General features: G+C 51.0%; 1 protein-coding gene across 2 annotated transcripts in view; it reads left to right on the top strand.

Moving 5' to 3' along the window:
- The window catches only part of cbfa2t2 (CBFA2/RUNX1 partner transcriptional co-repressor 2), a 49064-nt gene that overhangs the window by 20124 nt on the left and 9334 nt on the right, over window positions 1-19606 (top strand). Inside the window, exons 1-4 of one of the 2 annotated variants that reach the window (XM_076025207.1) lie at window positions 4527-4980; window positions 17091-17252; window positions 17390-17631; window positions 17734-17823. In XM_076025207.1, coding sequence (XP_075881322.1) covers window positions 17117-17252; window positions 17390-17631; window positions 17734-17823 — 468 coding nt within the window. In that variant the 5' untranslated portion in view covers window positions 4527-4980; window positions 17091-17116. Of the gene's footprint in view, window positions 1-4526; window positions 4981-17090; window positions 17253-17389; window positions 17632-17733; window positions 17824-19606 lie in introns of those variants that run through there. The other variant, XM_076025206.1, reaches the window with a different exon arrangement.

Below are 19606 nucleotides of genomic sequence, written 5' to 3'. Positions count from 1 at the left end.
TGCGAATTAATGGAAGTTGTTCCCATTATTTAGTTATAGTATAGTATAGGTATAAACAAGCTAATCAAATTCTAAAGTCTAATGCCACATGATCTATGTGCACTTAAAGGCTGCATGGAACTATGCACAAAAAAAAAGAAAAAACTTTTGTTCACACCACTGTAACAGACACTTTCACAGCTTTGTTTTTGTCATTTTTATTCTCCGTGAATAGACTTATGTTGTTCTCACTTTAAGGCGTGTGGCATATTGTCATCTGGCGAGCACTTGTGCTTGCACTTTGAGTGTCCGGCGGGGCCTCGGCGAGCGCTCCGTGCCAGTGACGTTGAGCACGGCCGGACTGGGGCCAGACTTGTTCTGGCTCCCTTGCTACTCGCTGACCACAGACAGGCGTGATAACTGATGGGGCTGTGTTCACATCGCAGACACCGTCCGCCTCACGCACACGAGTTCTCACAAAGATTGGCGTAGCACATTGCGGAGTGAGAACGTGTCTTTGCTCTACCAAGCCGTCTATGAGAATCTCTGTCATCGTTTGGTGGCGATTTGGCAGCTCTCCCGGTGAAATCCTATCTATCGTGGTTTTGCTTTCGAATTTTTTCAGTGAGTGCCAAGGACAAGCTGCTGTCACTGTGCCTCAGTTGCTCTCCTCCATGAAGTTAATTCAAGAGAGTTCCTGGCCCATCACTGAAACCGAACAATATCCCTTGTGATATTGAAATGGTGATATTTGGATTCGATTCGAAGTACCGATGCCCAATCAGCGGGTTCAAAACATGCTTTTATTTTTCATAGCAATTATCTTGACCACTTGAGCGAGAATTATGTCACCGCGTAAGAAAAAGTTGGGTGATTTGGGTCGTAAATGTAAATGAAAACAGATGCCGTTAGTGGAAAGTGAACTGCAACCTTGTTATCCGCAAGGATTTTAAGTTCTTTCCGTCATCCTTTTCCAAATGCTTTTGATTGCCAAGTACAAAAAACTGCTCCATTCATGCCAATGAACAACTAGGTATTTAACAGATGCATAATTCATAACCAAAACATCATGTGATCTACATACTGTTCCAATCATTTTTGTTCTGAGCAGACGGAACACAGCTTTTTATTTCCGTTGGTGAAGGATTAAAAATACTTGCCTATTTTCATTCGTCTGGATTGTGGTTGTTAAAAAAAAATGTCAGACCAAACTCATTAGTGGCCATCTTAAAGAGGAAGTGCAACAACAACTTCTCTTATGTTTCCAGGCTGCAGAAATTGGCCAGTCAGTGCAGCCCATTGTCCATGTTTTGCTATATTGTAACTGTCGGTGTTGCAGCCCGACTATCCACATTTAATTAGCCTTTTGGAAGAAAAAAAAAATGGAGGTTATCCATTAGTCCCGTTTCACAGATGGAGGCTCCCATTCTCAGCGCATACAACACTTCTGTATGCCTTTTCACGCAGCGACTGGCAGACTGCAGCAACACCTTTTGTCATGTTAATAGTAACGCAGAAAACGTTTTCAGTTGTGTCGGGTGGGTGGCTGGGGGTGGAGGGTACTTTGTGGGTCCATTGACTAACGTGCAAATGATGTGTTAATGGCGAATAGAGAATAAAAATGCCACTTGGGTTATAGCCGGGTTCTTTTTTTTAAACCCCACCTGAAGTAATCTCGGCCCAATTTTGTGTTTTGATTTTTGATTTCAAGGACTTTAGACACTGAATTAGCGCACTGGGTTTGTCTCTTTCCTCCTCCTCCTCCTCCTCTTGTCACCGACCCTTGGAAAAAAAAGTGGTGTTTACTCTTTCTAAAAGTGGAAGTTTGGCGAAGGGAGCGTGTGAACAGAAACATATGCTGGGTACTCTGCTCTTTATCTCTCTCTCTCTCTCTCTCTCTGTCTCTCTCTCTCCCTCTCCCTCTCCCTCTCTCTCCCCAGAACACACACACACACACACACACACACACACATATGCGCACACAATGGTAAACAGCTGTGTGAGGCTCAAGCAGCAGCGTGAAGGGCTGGTGTGCATGCGTACAACAGCAAGAATCCCACAGAGGTTAAACCCTTTGCAAAAAAAAACAACCAAAATGCTACATTTCACACAGCTCACACTTCCTGCATCTCTAAAAACAGTTTATTTTCATCCAGTTGCACAAAACCTTCAGAGTCGGACTGTCCTGTCTATGTGAACGTCTCTCGGTTCCCACAAGTCCCATTTTCCAATCATGGGAATAATCGGCTATATCCGTGTCGGCAACAAATAACGTGCATAGAAGACATTCCGCTCATATTTTAATGAGAATCCCCCGCTAATTAGCCGCGTCATGACACATGGGCTGTAACCCGAGACCCCTTGTAGCACGTACACACCGCCGGTGTCAGTTGCAGCACACCATGTTCCGTGCGCCGGGGTGTAGCATGTGGCCTACAGTATCTAGCAACAGATGCAAGGCCTTGTTGATTCCTCCATCTTTCCGCCCCTTCCCTCTCCCCTCTCAGTCGCAGCCACCTGGGCCTGCCTGGAGGCCTGCTGGCTGACCAGATGCACACTAAGCGGAGCAGGCCTACCAGGACAGAGGAAAAGGGGGGACAATTTTTAGGTTATTGGAAATTATATCTTGGAGAAATCGCTGACGTACAGGCGATTGGAGCACAAAGCAAGTGCACAGATTTTTGGAAATACCAGCTAGCGGGCGTTTAGAATCATCTCCTAAAGCTGCACTGCAGCGCGCACAAAGACCCATCTCGCGTTGGCTTTCGAAAGGAATTCCTCTGAGGTGCACGTGCACACGGATGTCTCCCGCTGCTGCACAATTGACACTTGACTCAGCCGGCACAGCCTGCGTCACGCCGCAGCTGCCAAACACGTCTCATGACTCGTTCGGCCGTCGACTGCTTGACTTGCCATCGTGCAGCCGCTCATGTTGTTTGGAATTACGCGCGCGCCCCACTTTCTCACACCATTGCGTTCACATTCCGTGTGAAAATTGTCGCTCTCTATGTTTAAAAAAAACAAAACAACAAACAAGCAAAACAGTGCATCTGGTGTGTAAAGACCTTAACTGCGGAAGGGATGGAGAAAGTTGACTGGTTGATGCACTTATTCATGGTGTAAATCTGGGAAAAGTTAACCCTAATTGCTAAAAAAATAAAAAATAAAAAAATAAATAGAAATATGGTGGGCACTTTATCACAGTGTGAAAACGAAAATATCTGCACGCTGTGTGTTGAATACGAGGTGTTGGCTGCAAGTCTGAAGCAAGGTAATAGACATTCATAAGAATGTCCTTACAAACACACACAAAAAAAAAAGTTTGATTCGCAGCTAAAGTGTGCGTCAGTCCCGTGTGTGTGTGTGTGTGTGTGTGTGTGTGTGTGTGTGTGTGTGTGTGTGTGTGCGTGCGTGCGTGCGTGCGTGCGTGCGTGCGTGCGTGCGTGCGTGCGTGCGCGCGCGTGTGTGTGTGCGTGTGCGATTAGCGGCAAAGACACGAGGCGACACCTTCTCCTAATGAACTGCCCGTGTTTGCCCGACACTGTTTACTTGTTTGTTTACACAGCCGAGAGCCCGCCGACTCCCGCGCGTCGCTCGCGCTCACCCAATTGTCGGCCGCGTAATTCAAACCAGATTAATGCCTTATTTACCCGCGGCTTAGAATGAATTTAGCACCTTCCTAAGTAGAAGCAAAAAAAAAAAACTGTCTCAGTGTGGGAATAATGGAGAGAGAATTGAAAGCGCGCTGGCCGCCCGGGCTCAGCCGGCGTCCCCTTTGTCTTCACCTGCATTGTCTGGCGGGGCAGAAGCACTTGTGTGCGAGGCATTAATAAATCAGACAGCGATTTAAGTTTAACTCAGTGAAGATGTGGCACAGACAAGGAGAGTGAGGGGACAAGGAGCCGGGAAAGAATAAGTCATTCACGCTCCTCAAGTGTTCCCCCACCACTCCACCACCACCCCCATGATGGTTTGGCTTGGCACGGCGGGGCTGAGATGGCTGCGTTAAGGAGCCGAGACAATGGGAGAGCCTGGAGGGGCCGCAGCATAAAAACATTTTAAAAGGGTGATCCCCTCCTCGCCTTGAAAAGAGTGCGAGAGGGGAGGGTGGGGGCTTCACCAAGGAAGGACCTCACCCACACACACACACACACACACACACACACACACACACACACATGCAGATGCACACGCATTCAAAAACTCACACTTTTGTTTCACTTGGCACCGTCCCTTGTTTAGCCTTTGGGTGCCAAAGCAATTAGTTATGTTAATTGCAGGCGCCATTGACGGTGAGTGCAGGTTGAATAGAGCCAGTCAGCAGTGGATGATTGGCCGGGATCCACGGGGAGGGAGGGAGGGCGGCGGGGGTGGTGGTAGGTGGTGGGCGGTGACGTCACAGGAGCACCCGGCCGGCCCATGAGAAGAGTGTGTGTCTGTGTGTGTGTGTGTGTGGGAAATCTGGGGCGGAGCCAGAGCCGCGAGAGTGAGAGAGAGAGAGAGAGAGGAGGGAGGGAGGCTGGGAGACTCAGTGCTGGAGAGAGCGCGCACGAGAGAGGACGTGGTTTCTGGAGACTCAGAGGAGATCGGTGCAGCAGACAGCAGCAGAAGCAGCAGGACGAAGGAGAGCGAGAGAGAGAGAGAGAAAGAGAGAGAGAGAGCAAGAGAGATAGAGTGGCCTGAGCACAGGGCGAGATAGAGAGAGAAATAGAGAGCGAGAGCGGTAGCAGTGGTTGCGGCGAGCGCAGTGTTCCGCCGGCCCGCCGCCGCGATCGGCCTCCATCTGGGCGCCATCTGTGCTCCTCGGGGCTCGCTGGCCTTCGCCGCGCTGTGGAGCACACGCGCATGTGGGAATGCAAACACATGCCTGACATATGAGGGCGCGGAGTCGTCGCACACAGACAGGAGAGGGAACAAGCGAGAGATCCAGGGGTCGAGGGACGGCGCCACGGCAGCTGACTTTCTCACCAGACCGGGGAGTTGGACTCTAGCAGAGTGGAGGTAGGCCTTCACCTCTTGAGTGTGTTCTTGTGAGAGGCTGGGTGCCTCTCTAGCACACCCCCTCTGTGTGTTATATATATATATGTGTGTGTGTGTGTGTGTGTGTGTGAGACTCTGTCTCCCAGAACTGCTCGGTAGTGTACAGATGGTGCCTCATCGTTTCCTCTTTATCTCTTCATCTCTTCATCCTCATCCACTGAGGCAGGAGGGGGGTGTGTGTGTGTGTGTGTGTGTGTGCGTGTGCGTGCGTGCGTGTGTGTGTGTGTGTGTGCACACGCTAGAGAGGGGGGATTGGTCTTCTCCTCTTAAGCAGTGCTGCCACATGGACAATTCGTTGATCTCCAAGATGATCTCGCGCCCTCTGCTCACAGACGCCTCCGGTTATTTTCCTTCGCGTGCCGTCGAGTCGAGGGACCCGTCGCCCCTTCGAGGTAGTTCGGGATCCCAGACACTCGGATTGCGCTTTGAAAAGTCGACCGCAGTTTTGGTCGGTTGGCCAACGTCTTGGCTAGCTGACACCTGAGGTTTTTAGTCATTTTTTCCACAAAGTATTCCGCGTATACTATGTGAGACAAGAAAAAAAGAGAGAGGGCAGGCAGGCACATTCCGGGGATCAAGCAGCCAAAATAAAGCCTTCTGTTGTTTCTCCACTTTGTCAATTTGCTCCCTCCCACTTCTTCCATCTGCTTCCACTTGTACCAAGTTGAACAAGAGGCTGGATCTACCTGGAGCGCCGGTGGCACGCTGGGAAACTACTTCACTCCCCTGTTTTTTTTGTCAATTTGTCATCAAATGCTTCCGCGAGCCTGAAATAGAAAGAGAACCGTCCGTGTATCTCGCTCAGCTGTCATTTGCCGAGCTAGTAATCAGTTTTTCCACATGGCAAGTAGAGCAGAAGAGAATTGGTCAAGAAGACTTTGTGCATCTGCTGTGCAGCATCCCAGACATATGGGGAGAGGAGAGGAACCGCTGCGTCTGTCTTTCCCGCTGTGCTACACGATGAACGACGCCCACATCAGAGAGAAGGTGGACCCCGACTGACAGCAGTGAAGACGGCAACGCAGCCACACACGGTGGTTACGTCCGAGATTTATGTGTGTCTTTATTTATTTTGCTGTTTACATCGGCTTGTGCGGGGGAGCACGCCATCCATCGGGGCAGCGGCAGCAGCAGCAGCGCCGGGAGGCGGTGTGTGAACGGGAAGGTGGAGAAGAGGCAGACGGACCTGGCTAGTGTCACAGCGGGCCGGGCCAGGCCAGGCCAGGCCAGTCCATCAGGGAGATAGGAGAGACTAACTGGCAGCTGCACAGTGTCAAAGCAGAGAACCCTGCCTGGTCTGCTGGAGATTCTCACACTCCTGACAAGCAGGGCCCTGCTCTGGATCTGCGTGAGCCTGCGCAGCCGTCGCCGCTGTTTATTTTATGCAGACATTTTGTTCTCGGGCCCCGTCCATTCATCCCCGATGAGCAGTCGCCTTATTTTGCAGGGCCCAGTTAGAAGTTTCCCAAAACATTCTGTGCGCTCCTTTTTTTTTTTTTAAGGACGGACACCCGCTGGGACGTGTTATGTTCCTCGTCCACCTCAATCCCAGCTGGGCGTTTTCCCAGCACAGATTGGGAGGTAGAAGAAAATGAAATGCGCACAGTCCGTGGTTGACCCTTTGCCCGCCATGCTGTTATCTGAAATATTCATCCAAGGAATACCACCCCTCCCCCCGCCCTCCCCCAATCCCCATCGCCTCAGTTTTTTAACACGCACGCACGGATGGCGGAATAGAGCAGCTGCTTCAAGTGTCTGATGCAGGAAGCGCTCTATTAGTTCCAGTGGCCAGGGCTGTGATATCTGGCCCCAGGGGTTCAATGAGAGGCTGTGTGTTTGAATGTGGGGTTGCTCGCCCATTTGGACATGAAAGAGCCAGGTCATTTACTCCAATGAGCCTGCTCGGCCACTTACAATCCCAGCGCTGAAAGACGGCCCCATCAGGTCGGAACAGTACCCCTGAACCCGCACGTGTGCGTCTGCGCGAGTTCCCAACCACCTGCGCTACCCAGTCTGCCCCCTCACCCCACTGCCCCTCGCCCCCAACTCCGTGTGGGAGAGCCTCTCCTTGTGCTAAGTGCAGGAGTCAGGGGTCTCTCGTGCGGGTCTGTTGACCCTTTGCCGGCCCGAGAGACCTTCTCAGTGACCCAAGACAAGCCCTCGACTGTCTGGCGTGGCGTGATCTGAGGAGTGAGCCGTCACGGGACCCGCCAGCGAGCAAATCAATCAGAGCTACGGAATTAGGAATTCAGAAGGTTCCATGGAAAGGACTTTGGGTGGGAGGGCATCTTGTAAAATTCTATATTTGCGAACAGACGTCCACTGTTTACCCGGCAAACAAGTCGACATCCGCTTAGAGTAAATTCAAATATTGGTCGGCCTTTTAGATAATGAACACGGGGAAATGAGCGCATTTATTTTTATTCCTTGAGAGAAATTCTTTGTTGTTTTTGTAAACATGAGAGGTCTTCAATGCAAACCTTTGCATTACGTATTGGATTTGATCTACTAGGTTGTAGGTCGGAAAATCAAAATAATGAAAAGCTGTTTTTTCATCTTTTGTAGAAGACGTTTTTTGTGTGATTGGTGGTAGCGCCACTGAAATCCCGCAAAGATACGATTAAAGATGCATAATTAAGGCGCAGATGGACAGATGCGAGTGTAACCTCTTCAGAGAATCAAGGCGGTTTCTAGCCGGCCGCCCTTAAACATAAGAGTCGCAGGAGGATTTGGGAAAGGATGTTTGCGCTTGTGTTGCCTGGTTTGTGGGCGGACGACAAATGGGTGGCGCAGCCTGCCTGCTGTTGTCGTTATATCTGCTCTTTTCTTTATTGAACAGACAGATACTGGTGTGTTTTCACGAACAAAACGGTAGACGAATTTGCCGGTTTAAAAAAACAAAAGAAACTTGAAAGCAGAGCGGCTTCCATCTTCACCACAAAACTCATGAATTCCCAGTTGACTCATAATGAAAATTTACAACATGGCTATTACTACAATGGATGGCCAGGGCACCTTTATCGTCCCCTGGTGGTAGACTGCTGTCCTAAATAAATAAAAACTTGCACCAAGTTATTGGACACGGGTCAGTATTCATACACGACATTGTTTTTATCCATAAAATTGGCACGTTTAGACGTCACTTGTAACCAGCGACATCCATCGATTTGCCCGATGACCAGCTTTGTGCTACAAAAATGCAAATGTGATAACAACCATACAGCTTGGTTGAATTGCTTTCCGTACAAACGCTCAGATATAGCCTTCCAAATGAGTGTTGAAGACACTTTATCTCCCCCAACCCCCTCTCAGTGCAGACGCAGTGACTGAAACAGGTTTCTGCCCAAGTATTCACAAACACACGCTCATCCTCCGCAACCCCAGTCTCAGCGCGCTCATTGTTTTGGGCACAGCTGGCCTCTTTGTTTTACTTATCTGTCTCTCTCAGCGGCTTGTTGAGCTCCCTTTATTCCCCCACCCCCACCACCCTTCCAGTTCTTTTTCAAACCGCTGGGCTAAGCCGTCCATATCTCTGCTTCGGGGGGCCTTTGTGATTACACCCACTCATCTTCGATTTGCGCGTTCCCCAAAATCTAGCAGAGGCACTTGTGTTGTCTGCGCACGGACGCTTGTTTTTCGTGCCACATTGAAAGGACAGCATTTTCCATGCTTGCTACAGGTTACACTTCAAAGTGTTACCAGCACAGACTGCACATCCTACATACCTCGTGAAATCCAAGATATACGTACAAACACTTGGCAAGGCAACCTTTTGGGTTTTTTTGTTTTCTTTTCAACCCAACAGAGAAGAATAAGCACAAAACGATATGTTTGCGGTTAGTAAAAATTTTGTCTTTGCATTGGAAGCAAGATCTCAGTGCATTCCGCAGAAATGCCTTAAATCTGAGACAAGAGAGGAGTGATGTTAATGTCCTCAGCAGGGCCCGGCTGTAAAGGCAACATCTGGTGGGACCATTCGTGTGCTGAGGCCTCTGACACCTGGTCCGAGACAGGCCCCCTTCTCTTAATGATTGCTCTGTTTTCTCATGTCTACAGCTTGTATTTTGCTTTATGGACTACAGTGACTCTCGGGTTACAGTGTTTTGTGTGTGTGTCTGCATGGAACTGACAAAAAAACAGCATTGCTTCGCCGGGAGTTGTTACGCTAACCCGATTGTCTGGTTTTTGTGATGTATAGGAGCAGTCCATTCCTAATCCTCCAGACTCGCATGATAATTTACATCTGTGCCTTGTGTCAAGGGACTGATTCAAGTTTTTTTTTTTATTGAGTTCATATGATGTTTCGTTTTGTTAACTCTGAGAAGAAACTCTGAGAACAAAACAGGGACAACAGAGCCGGCGTTTTTTTTAATCGGCCCAGTTTTTGGTTTGAAGGCGCGCGATGATTGATGGCCGGGCTAAACAATTAGTCACGCAGAGGTGAGAAGGGTTGTAACCAGATCGGCGGATAATCCGCTATAGCCCCAGAGAAGGCAGACTGGTGTGAGAAAGTCTCTGTGTGTGTGAGTGTAAAGTATGAGACCAAGTGTGCGTCTCAGCGTTTGTGGTCTGAGGTCATGATTGACGGTCCTGAAATGTCCCTGTTATGTCACAGTTGTTTTTGGTTGTGAGTCTGTGTGTGTGCGCGCGCGCACGCACGCGCTTGTGCCTCAGGCAGACCATTTTGCAGGTGTGCGAGTGTGTGTGCGCGACAGCATTGCTTCAGGGACGTCTCCTCTGGGCTGACGACAAAAGCCAACACCTGGTAAATGGGGACAACACATGGCGCCGAGGACACACGTGCCCTCGCCCGGCGGCCCAGCTGCGCCGGGGCTGGCGCGTGTCACCGCAATGTCACCCTCAATAACACACACTGGGCCGAGGCCGCCGGCAGCGGAGACCAGACAGAGCCAATGCTCGGATAAGTGTTGGTTACCCACATGAATTAATGAAATCAATTACCTTCAGACAAGTTCGCCCGCTGAATAATTGACCGCAGTGTCGTGTTCGGGTTTTTCCGACAAGTCGGCGCTCCTTTGGGGCCTTTAACACGTGTAGCCAGAGTGACGTCTGTGGCCGAGGTGGTTTTTGGCAAAAATTAGAACCATTCCATTTTTGAAATGGAACTATTTCTTCTCTTAAAAAAAAACAACTTCGGAATGTCCGGTATCCGAGATGAATGTCTCGGATGTCGAAAGGGCCTAAAAACCAAACCGTCAGTTTGTGCTCACACCGACTGCCACGCTTCTGCCTTATGGCAATAACTTGTCCAGAGTCGGAGCCTGTGACCAATTTTTGCTGACTGGTCTGCGTCACATGACACGCAGTAAACTCCTATTACCGGAGGTCAGTCAGACTGCTGGGTCTGTTTGGGTCCATTACCTTTCATCGCAGTGTTTGATTTGACGTGAACCCATTGCTCATCCAACAATCAACATTGAGTATGAAAGTGGCCTTTTAGTGTCAACATAAGCTCTCATAAACACATTAATAATTCAAAGTGCCAGTGTTTGGCTTTTTACCGTTATCTCTTGGCATAAGACAAATTTGAAGATGCATTTGAACACATTTCTTTTTACATTTAGTCCCTAAAAATATCTTTGTTCGCTAATAATCAGCATTTGTGTTTGTTTTTTGCCATGTTTTGCCACCCACATAACTGCAGAATCCCAGTTCACTGATCTGTTTAAAGTTTCCTGATGTTACTTTGACATCGCCACTTAACCAAAAAAAACGAAAACAAACATAGGTCACACAGGTCTCTATTTGCAATATACTTTCTGACCCGTAGGTGCTGCTACACCATACACACTGGACCTTTAAGTAGGGTTAAAGATTGGTGGTTTGCGGTTAAAGCGTTGTTCCACTGGCTACTTTCAAAGTGTTTTTCACATGACTGCAATGTTTTCGGTTTGCTTACGTCCAGCTTATGCCTCTCCGTCCAGGCCTGACCTCGGGCACATGTGGGCACGGCCTCTTTTCTTCTCTCTGCTAGCCTCCTCTCGCTCGCCCTCTTCGCTTTCATGGATGATATTTGTCCGCCTTACCGCTGTCCCCTCTTTCATTTTCTCTCAGACACTCCGCCACTAAATGCATTTCCATCCCACGGCCCTTTTTTTCCACTGCAGCAGATTACAGCGCTGCTGTTTTAATTAGGTCGGGGAGAGGCAAGCGTATGGAAGGCCTACTGTAGCTACGGGTTGTTCACTTCTTCCTCGTCCACCAAAAGTTGTTCCTTTCCAGCCCCTGAAGCCTGTGTGTGTGTGCATCCGTCTTCCCCTCCAGTCCCCCCTGTGCTGCCAGACACTGCCACCTCCTCATCCCTCCGCTCCCCAGAGTGAGGAGCAGAGTGTTGACATTGGCTCTTTTCCATGCGTGTCGTCTACGGGGCTGGAAGTTTGCAGGGGGAGCCAAGGAAAACAGCTTGGCGCATGAATCCGACATCTAGACTTGTATTTTGGACGAAGCAGGAATGAAAACAGTACTTTGTATCCTTGTTGCTGCGCCGAGCCCCTTCCCCACCCCCCATCGCCGCCACCACCACCACCACCACTCACCACACGCATCCCTTTCCATTGGGCGCCGCTGAACCGCCAACAAACTTCTTTATTTTCTTTTCATTTCGGTTTAACCGACGCAGACGTGTTTCAAGTTGCCCCCCGAGTGCCAAAATTGAGGCAAATACACCAACATATGAACATTGACATTCAATACAGACATTTATTGGAGAAAATAAAATACAAGTGGAATGATCCATGGCGTAGAACATCACTATTTATTGTTGCGCCTCAATCACTTTAAGGGGTTTTACGTCTGGTGTCCACTCTGGTGGAAAGGCTTCGGTCCCAAGAGGCCAATGAGACGGAGTCAAATTGATTGAAATGAGCAGAGGGCGTGTCCAGAAATTTGACACACATTTGACAGACAGCCCCCCCCCCCATCCCCCTCCGCCGCTGCCACCCCCACCCCTAACACTTTAGCCATTGAACCTGCGGTTTAGCAAAGAGGCTACAAAAACAACCTGACACTGAGAGACAGAGAAAGAGAGACTGGCGCTGCTGCTGCTGCTGCTGCTGCTGCTGCTGCTGCTGCTGCTGCTGCTGCTGCTGCGTTTAATAAGCTGATGTTCCTGGTGCGGGTGCTGCCGCGTGCGCTCTGGCTCCGTGTGTGTGTGGGTGTGGGTGTGTGTGTGTGTGTGTGTGTGGGTGTGTGTGGGTGGAGGTCAGCAGGGACGGCAGCGCGGAGAGGAACAGATGTGCGCTGTATTGTGGTGGTGTGTGTGGACGGACGGGGACCAGGTGCAGCCTTTGTCTTCCCTGCATTTAAGTCCACTCGCTCGCATTCAGCTGCCTCGTGCCTCCCCCACCCTCACCCCCTCCGTCCTCCTCCAAGGCTGCCTGCCTGCCTCTGAGGGTGTGTGTGTGTGTGTGTGGGAGGGGGAGGAGGAGGAGGAGAAGGAGGAGGAGGAAGAGGGAGGTGGGGGGGCTGCCAAGGCGGAGGAGCGGAGGAGGCTCCAGCCGTCCCTTCTGCAACCCCTTCCTCTTCCCTCACAGGTGACTGTTGGAGGTCCCAGCTGGCCGACTTTTGGCCGATTAGATCCATATGGTGGAGGAGAAGAAGGAGGAGGAGGGGGAGGAGGAGGAAAAACATGGCCATCAGTTGCATGGCTTCTACAAGCTCGTCTCAATCACGTTTTTCACACTTTTCACACATTGTTCGTTTCCTTTGAATTCAGGCAAATTCAATTACATGAATTCATTTCTAAATGTGCAGCGTCCTCAAGTCTTGGGCTGCCTGAACAGGCAAGTTTGTTATTTTAATTTACTTTGTTGAACTCATTAGAAAATCCCCGAGCTTCTGACTCAGTGGTGAATACATTCGATACATTTCCACTTGCGCTTGTGACTCCACGTCACACACCGGCTGCTCTTCTGTCAGTGACGTTGGTTGGCTTAACTTAGCCCGGCTTTTGCGATGGTTTCCCCTCCTGCTTGCTTGTGTTGAGTCAAGTGCCTTATCTGCGATGATTTCCAAACAAGTTGTTGTTATTGTTGTGCTCTTTAAAAATGCCCTCTTGGGTTTTTGTGGCTCTCTCTCTCAACTCCTGGTCGGCATTTTTGCAGTCCTGCCTTCCGAGGCTACATAGTCGCAGCGTTGCTGCTTTCGCTCGTCTCTTGGCCTGCTTGATGAACGAGTGAGGCCTGGATTGCGTCCTCCCGCACCTCCTCTGCGACGACAGGGACGGAGAGATAACCGCCCCAGCCGGCGACTCGGCCGGCGAATTCCTGGTTGAACCGTGAGATGAAAGCGAAACACATCGCGCGTCACGTCAGGTGCAAACTTGTTTACTCGTACCGACTCGGAGGCAATCGCAGGCTCGACTTTTGCTTGTCATTTTCTACGTTTTCTTTCCCCAATCGCCTAAAACCCCTCCGGAAGGAGCAGCTCGGCTCCCCTCCGTTGTCACCTGAGGGGCAATCAAAAGCTCACGGCATGTTTTAATGCAAGCAAGCATCACCTGAGGCCGAACAAACAGGCGGCACCTGGTTAGCAACGGTCGCCACACAGATGTGCGTTATTTTCCGTTCCCGCAAAGGCGACTCGACCCGACGGGGCTTGTGACAGAAAAAACGTAAGAAGACGGGAGGAAAACCGTCCCAAGATGTTCTCGTCGCAGAGCGCAGCAGTTTGTTAAATTTACCAACACAAACGCTTTCCCCGTTTTCCGTCGTGGCGCTTTTATGTACTTTGCCTTTGTTCCATTAGTGCGGCGGTGACAGGTGGCCCTCTGACCAGACAAACATCCTCCTCCGCGCCGCTATATTCACCTGAGCTAACATCAGGCCGCCCCTCTGTGTGCTTTGCGGCCGTGGCGACAGCTGCCTCTCCCCCGACGCCCCTGCGACCGCAATGCACTGGACCCAGGTGCTGCGGAGCCAGATGCAGTCACTCGGCTATGTATGCCGCCTAATTGTCGAAGCAGTGGCAATTCTCCGTGGGCCCGGCAGCGCCGCTCGCGCACACCTGATGTCTACCCCTCCCCCACCTCCCTCGCCTCCCCCGGTCAGGCCGTTACCTCCGCCGCCAAGGACGCGCCTTCTCTTCTTCTTCTCAAGATTGCTCCAGCGCAGCTGCAGCCCGATTTTCTCGGCAACGCACGGGAAGGAGGAACGGGAATGAGGCGAAACTGCGTGGGAGTGGCGGCAGTCTGTTGATCGGCTCCGCATAAGTGACGGCCTTGTTTGGACCCGAGAAACGAGCTGCCGTCTGCGCGTCCCGGATTTAGTAACACCAAAATCGTGTTTAGCCGCCTGCAAAGAACCGCTCAACATCCACGTTTTCCATTTTTAATATTCCACCACCAGCGTCCGTACGTGCAGCCTAACTGAAGAGCTGGAACACAATGCAGCTGGACACCCAACAGTCTAATTTGTTCTCACTAGGAGATCTGCAAGGCTGCGTGTTGTTCCCATTTAGTGGCTTTTTTCACTCTTGATTCCATAGAATCAGCCTCACATGTTAAATCAACTCACAAACTCATTGGTTGTCAGGAGGACGGCATATTTAGCCCTCGGCTTACAGCCACACTTGGTTTTAGCTTGGGTCTTGATTCTTCAGTGTTTTTGCAGGAGGGCAAATACAAGGCAACTATGAGGTTGTAGCATCATAAAAGGCTTGTTACTAGAGGCAGGGTTACTTTTTCAAAGGTTGAACAAACAAAATGTGCAGAGGATGTGTTTCACTCTTTTTGAAAAGCGGCTTCATGTCACTTTGAAAATGCATCGACGGGCCACGGACGCATTACTTGAATTTTGCATAACAACATGATAGAACTTCAATTTCAATTCAAAGGACACTGAAAAAAACAGATCAATCTGTTGTGTTTTTTCTTTTGCAAAACTTCCAAAAGCTGTTTTTTTCTTTTCTTGTTTTTAAGGTCTTATTAGACCGTAACTGTATATAAAAGGTTCTAAAAAAGGTTGTTTACATTCTATTGGCAGTGACGGACGCTGAGTCAACCGAGCCACGGCGATCCTGTTATTGAGACATCAGGCTTAATTTCCTGGCCATACGGCCGTCCTGCCGTACACTGTCCGAACTGTGGATGCCGTGCTGTGGACCGCGTCCCTGCAGTTCGCTGGCAGGCTGACCGCTTTAGCCCAAATGTCCTCGTACGTGCTTTCGTGCGTGCGTCCCTCCTTCCTTCCTGTTGGTCGGCGAACAGGTGGAGCGATGGCAGGTAGGCTGCGGGGCTCGCAGAGGAACCGCCAGCGAGGGAGGGAGGGAGGGGCGGCGCGAGGAAGAGCCAAGTGCAGAACGCAAAACAGAAGGAAGAGCAGATCACGGCGCATAATGAGCTGCAGACATGACAGACGAGTTGCGTCGGGGGCAGATTGGGGGAGCGTGCGGACGGATCGCCTCCCGGGAGGCGAAGAGCTCGGCCGCCGTCGACTCGAATGAGTCTGCGAATTTCAAACGGCTCCGTCCTTTTAATAATCCAGCAGGTGTTATCTGAGCCCCCCCCTCCCCCTCTCGCCGGTTAGCCGCCGGTGGTTTTAAACTCTGAGCTTTTTTTTTATAAAGTGGGAGCCAGCGGCTCAAGGCCACGCAGAGTTCATCGCCGTGAAAGAGCAGATATAAAGGGCGCCATTGAAAGTCAAAGCCTTAAAACCATGAATCCACCTTTTAAAAAGCTGCTCTCCGCTGACCCTGCGACCCCGCGAGGCCGCGCTTGTCTATTAGCCGTTCATTGGGCGGGCTGTTAGCAAAGCTCTGATCCACTTTAAATGGAGACGGGACCCCGGCGTGAATTCATGGATCTCCGGGAGACAAAGGAGGCCTCTGATCCCACATCTTCCCCGCCAGCGCACGCCCACTTCACCCTCCACCCCAACCACCCCCCACCACCCCGCCCTATCTGGTGGTCTCATTCAGCTGCAATAGCATATTGAAAAGTGGCATTTAACATTCAAAAGCTCCGGCGATCTTGTTAGTAAAGCGTGAAATAACCTCGTCCCTTTCTCTCTATGCAGCCCCCCCACCACCGCCCCCACCCCCCAACCTCTCCCCGCCTTTCCCCCCCCAGCGGCGGGGGTCCTCAATGAGGGGTCATTCTTCTTCCACATAATAGGCCTCTTCAGCATTTCTTCTGTTATTGATCTGAATAGTTGGGAGTGAGGGGGCTAAACTTTAGACATCTGGCTCTTTGGTGGTGGTGGTGGTGGGGGGGGGGGGGGCTAGGGGGTCGTTGGGGATCCGGCAGTGAGATGTGCTGTGGGGTTTTGGTATTGGTGGGGGTTTTTTTGGAAGAGGGGCTGCAGAAAAGACATGATGATAGTCAGTTTCTCAGTAATCCAACTTGTCTGGACTTGTCTGGCTGAACAAGTTTCAAGATTCCAGACAGATTCCAAAATTCCCAATTTCAGGTTTTTACATCAGGTTTGCATTGGGGGGCAGACTTGGACGATCTTGATCTTTAACACAGTATTATTAAATTTTCATATATGCATTCTAACAAAATTTCTAAAAAGGCACTGTGATGGTACATGGCAGTGAAAGTCCACCAAAAAGAACCAGGCGCTAGTTCCTTCAGGATGTGCCAACTCTCTCACCTCCTAAGAAGCTGTTTACATTTCCAAGTCAGAGCCGCGTCATGACATCACCCTGCATGAGTAGAACCACCGCCACTTTGTTCCAACTCTCTCTTGTGGCCCTGGTTGTTCAGTGTCTTTAGTGTATTGCAAGCTAGTTGCTGCCATCTCCCAATGGATATTTTAGAATATGGTAAAGGTTTAACTTTTTTTCAAGCTCTGCCTTCTCCTCGAAGCGCCGCTGCTTTGATGTAGCTTCCGTATTAACCAGATCATCAAAAATGACTCGGTGGACTGCGCTTAAAACTAGCAATTCTGTGTTTGCGCCGGTCTTATTGGTCACCATAGCGCTTTGAGAGCGTTGGAGCTGGTGCTTTGGTCAATGGAAACGCAAAGAACCGGCGCCTAGTCAAGGTGTGGTTCTGAAATCTCCTGAAACGCTCTGACCCATTCCTTTTTTTTCTCCTTTCTGTGCTGCAGACATTAGAGCGAAGAAGTGCCCTGCCATGCCCGGTTCTCCTGTGGATGCTAAGACTCATTCCAGATCAGCCCCCAGCAGCAGCAGCTCCAGCTCCACCATGCCACCCCTGCCTTCCGTAAACCCCAGCGGCCCTCGGCCGGCCTCCTTCTCCACGACAGCACGTAAGTTAGCTGGTTCTTCATTTGCATTTCATGACATACAGCGGTTTGGTGGCAACGACAAATGACAAAAAAAAAAAACAACTGAACTCCAATGTCCAATGGCTTTCCTTTAGTCAATCGATGTCTTTCTCCCGCAGTGACCAACGGGAATCATCACTCCCCTCCCACCCTGAACGCAGTGCCGTCCCCGCCACAGAGGTACAGCAACGGGCCGTCCTCCTCCTCTTCCTCGTCGCTGGCCAACCAGCAGCTGCCGGCCACCTGCGGGGCTCGCCAGCTCAGCAAGCTGAAGCGCTTCCTGACCACGCTGCAGCAGTTTGGCAACGACATCTCCCCCGAGATCGGGGACAGCGTCCGCAGCCTCGTCCTGGCCCTGGTGGTAGGTTCTTCTCCGCTGCCTCCGTCGCGTCCTTCTTCTTTTCCGAGCCGACAACGAAGGTGACGCGCCAAACTCTCCCCCGACCCTCCTGTCGTCCCCCAGAACTCAACCGTCACCATTGAGGAGTTCCACTCGCGGCTGCAGGAGGCCACCAACTTCCCCTTGCGGCCTTTTGTCATTCCCTTCCTCAAGGTAAACACCGCCTCCGCCGGCCCACCCATCCTTCTATATTTGCTTTGCATTATTCCGTTGAGTCACTTCCCCTTTTTTTCCATTCCTGGAGTCTTTTTATCCTCCCCCCTCTGAGTTAAGTGTAAAACCTTACTCCCCCTAGCTTGCCCGCAGCCTGCTAGAATAATAAAAACCCTGCTAGAAACATCACCCTCGCTACTGTGGACTGTGGAGACTAGTGATCGCAAAACAAGATGTTTGAACGAAAAAAAAAAAGGAAAAAAGTCCCGGACGGCGGCGTAATTTTCATTTCTGCACGGTCTGGATGAGTCACGACGGAACAGACGACTCAAACGGCATTACGCCGGCAGTTTTGCGCGACGCGCTCCGTAAATATGTCTCTCGTAAGGTTTTGCTAATTGGATGAGCAGCCTCCTCGCGACGACGAGAAACCATCGAGGTTTGGACCTCGCTGGCTTGGACGGGCGGCAGACGAGCAGTGCGTGCGCGTTTATGAGCTCCAAGAGTCCCTTTGTAGCGAGCGGAGTCTCCGTTTTTAGGAGCTCCCCCTCCCCCTCTTTAAAAGCGGCCCATAAATCTGCAGACGCTTGTGCTGCTGCTGCTGCTGCTGCTGCTGCTGCTGCTGCTGCTCCTTGCAAGCAGCAGGGATTCAATTTTCTTCTTTTCCACACTCTCTTTCCTCTCACCTTTTGGAGAGCTCTGCGTTTTTCTTTGCCACTCCTCCAGAACATTGAGCGTGTGGTGCGTCTCCGCACCTCTGACTCCTCCAGAGAAGTGAGGGGAGGGGTCAGTGGAGTGGTGGTGGTGGGGGGGGAGGGGTTCAGGCGGTACACGAGGCGATGCGGACGCATGCGGCAAAGTCAGGAGGTAATGAAGTGGGCTGGGGGAAGGGCGGAGGGGGACGAGTGGGAAGTCGGAAGTGTGAAACATGCCTATAAAGTGTTCCCCTCCAATTTTTACGGGCTCCAGCGCGCCATATGGAGCCGCTGTCCCGTTTTTTAAAAGAGCGTTCAGCTGTCGAGGCGCCGCCGATCCAGGCATCCGCCCGGGTGAACCCCCTGCGCCCGACTGACACACAGCACATGTGTTCGTTAGCGAGGGCCCTCGGGGAGGGAGGTGAACGGAACGGAACGGAAAGGCAGAGGAGCAGAAGAGAGCACGAGGAGGGGAGGGAGGAGGGAGACGCGGATGGGGGGGGTCGCGTCAAGAAAAGGAAGAAACATGAAAAGGCGCTCGGGCAGGCCGCGTAGAGGTCAGAAATGACCACTTCTGACGGTTAAAAACGACGGCCCGTGAAGCGATCAGAGGAGGCCGGGAGTAGCGGAATGAGAACAGCATGGCTGCTTTAGCCGCCTGCTCCGGAGAGACGGGGAGGCCGAGGAAGTGGCGTAATTGCAAACACGCCGCAGTCTGTTCCCAATTAGGCAAAACGCAGTCAACAAAAGTGAGATGGAGAGACGCTCGGGCTTGAGCTCGGTCTGGGCTACACGTTTGGAAGGGAGGGGGTAAAAATGTAGACGGTGTAGGTGCAGAACCTGTCCGGCCTACGGAATCTGTCCGGGGTCGGCGATTTCAAGCGCGATTTCAATGGCATGAAAAACTGTCGTCAGCGAAGCGGTGTCCGGAAGGCTACGAGATCTGTCCGGGGGTCCGGTGACTGCCGTCGACGTGGCATACGGCAACTCTATTAGGACAAACCACATCGCAAATGAACGATAGATAGATAGATAGATACATACATACATACATACATACATACATACATACATACATACATATAACC

The sequence above is a fragment of the Nelusetta ayraudi genome, unplaced genomic scaffold (genome assembly GCF_046127955.1).
Source record: "Nelusetta ayraudi isolate G7.1 ecotype Tasmania unplaced genomic scaffold, CSIRO-AGI_Nayr_v1 ptg000017l, whole genome shotgun sequence".
NCBI lineage: Eukaryota > Metazoa > Chordata > Actinopteri > Tetraodontiformes > Monacanthidae > Nelusetta > Nelusetta ayraudi.
The sequence above is the reverse complement of the archived record's forward strand: the minus strand, read 5'-3'. Positions and strand labels throughout refer to the sequence as shown.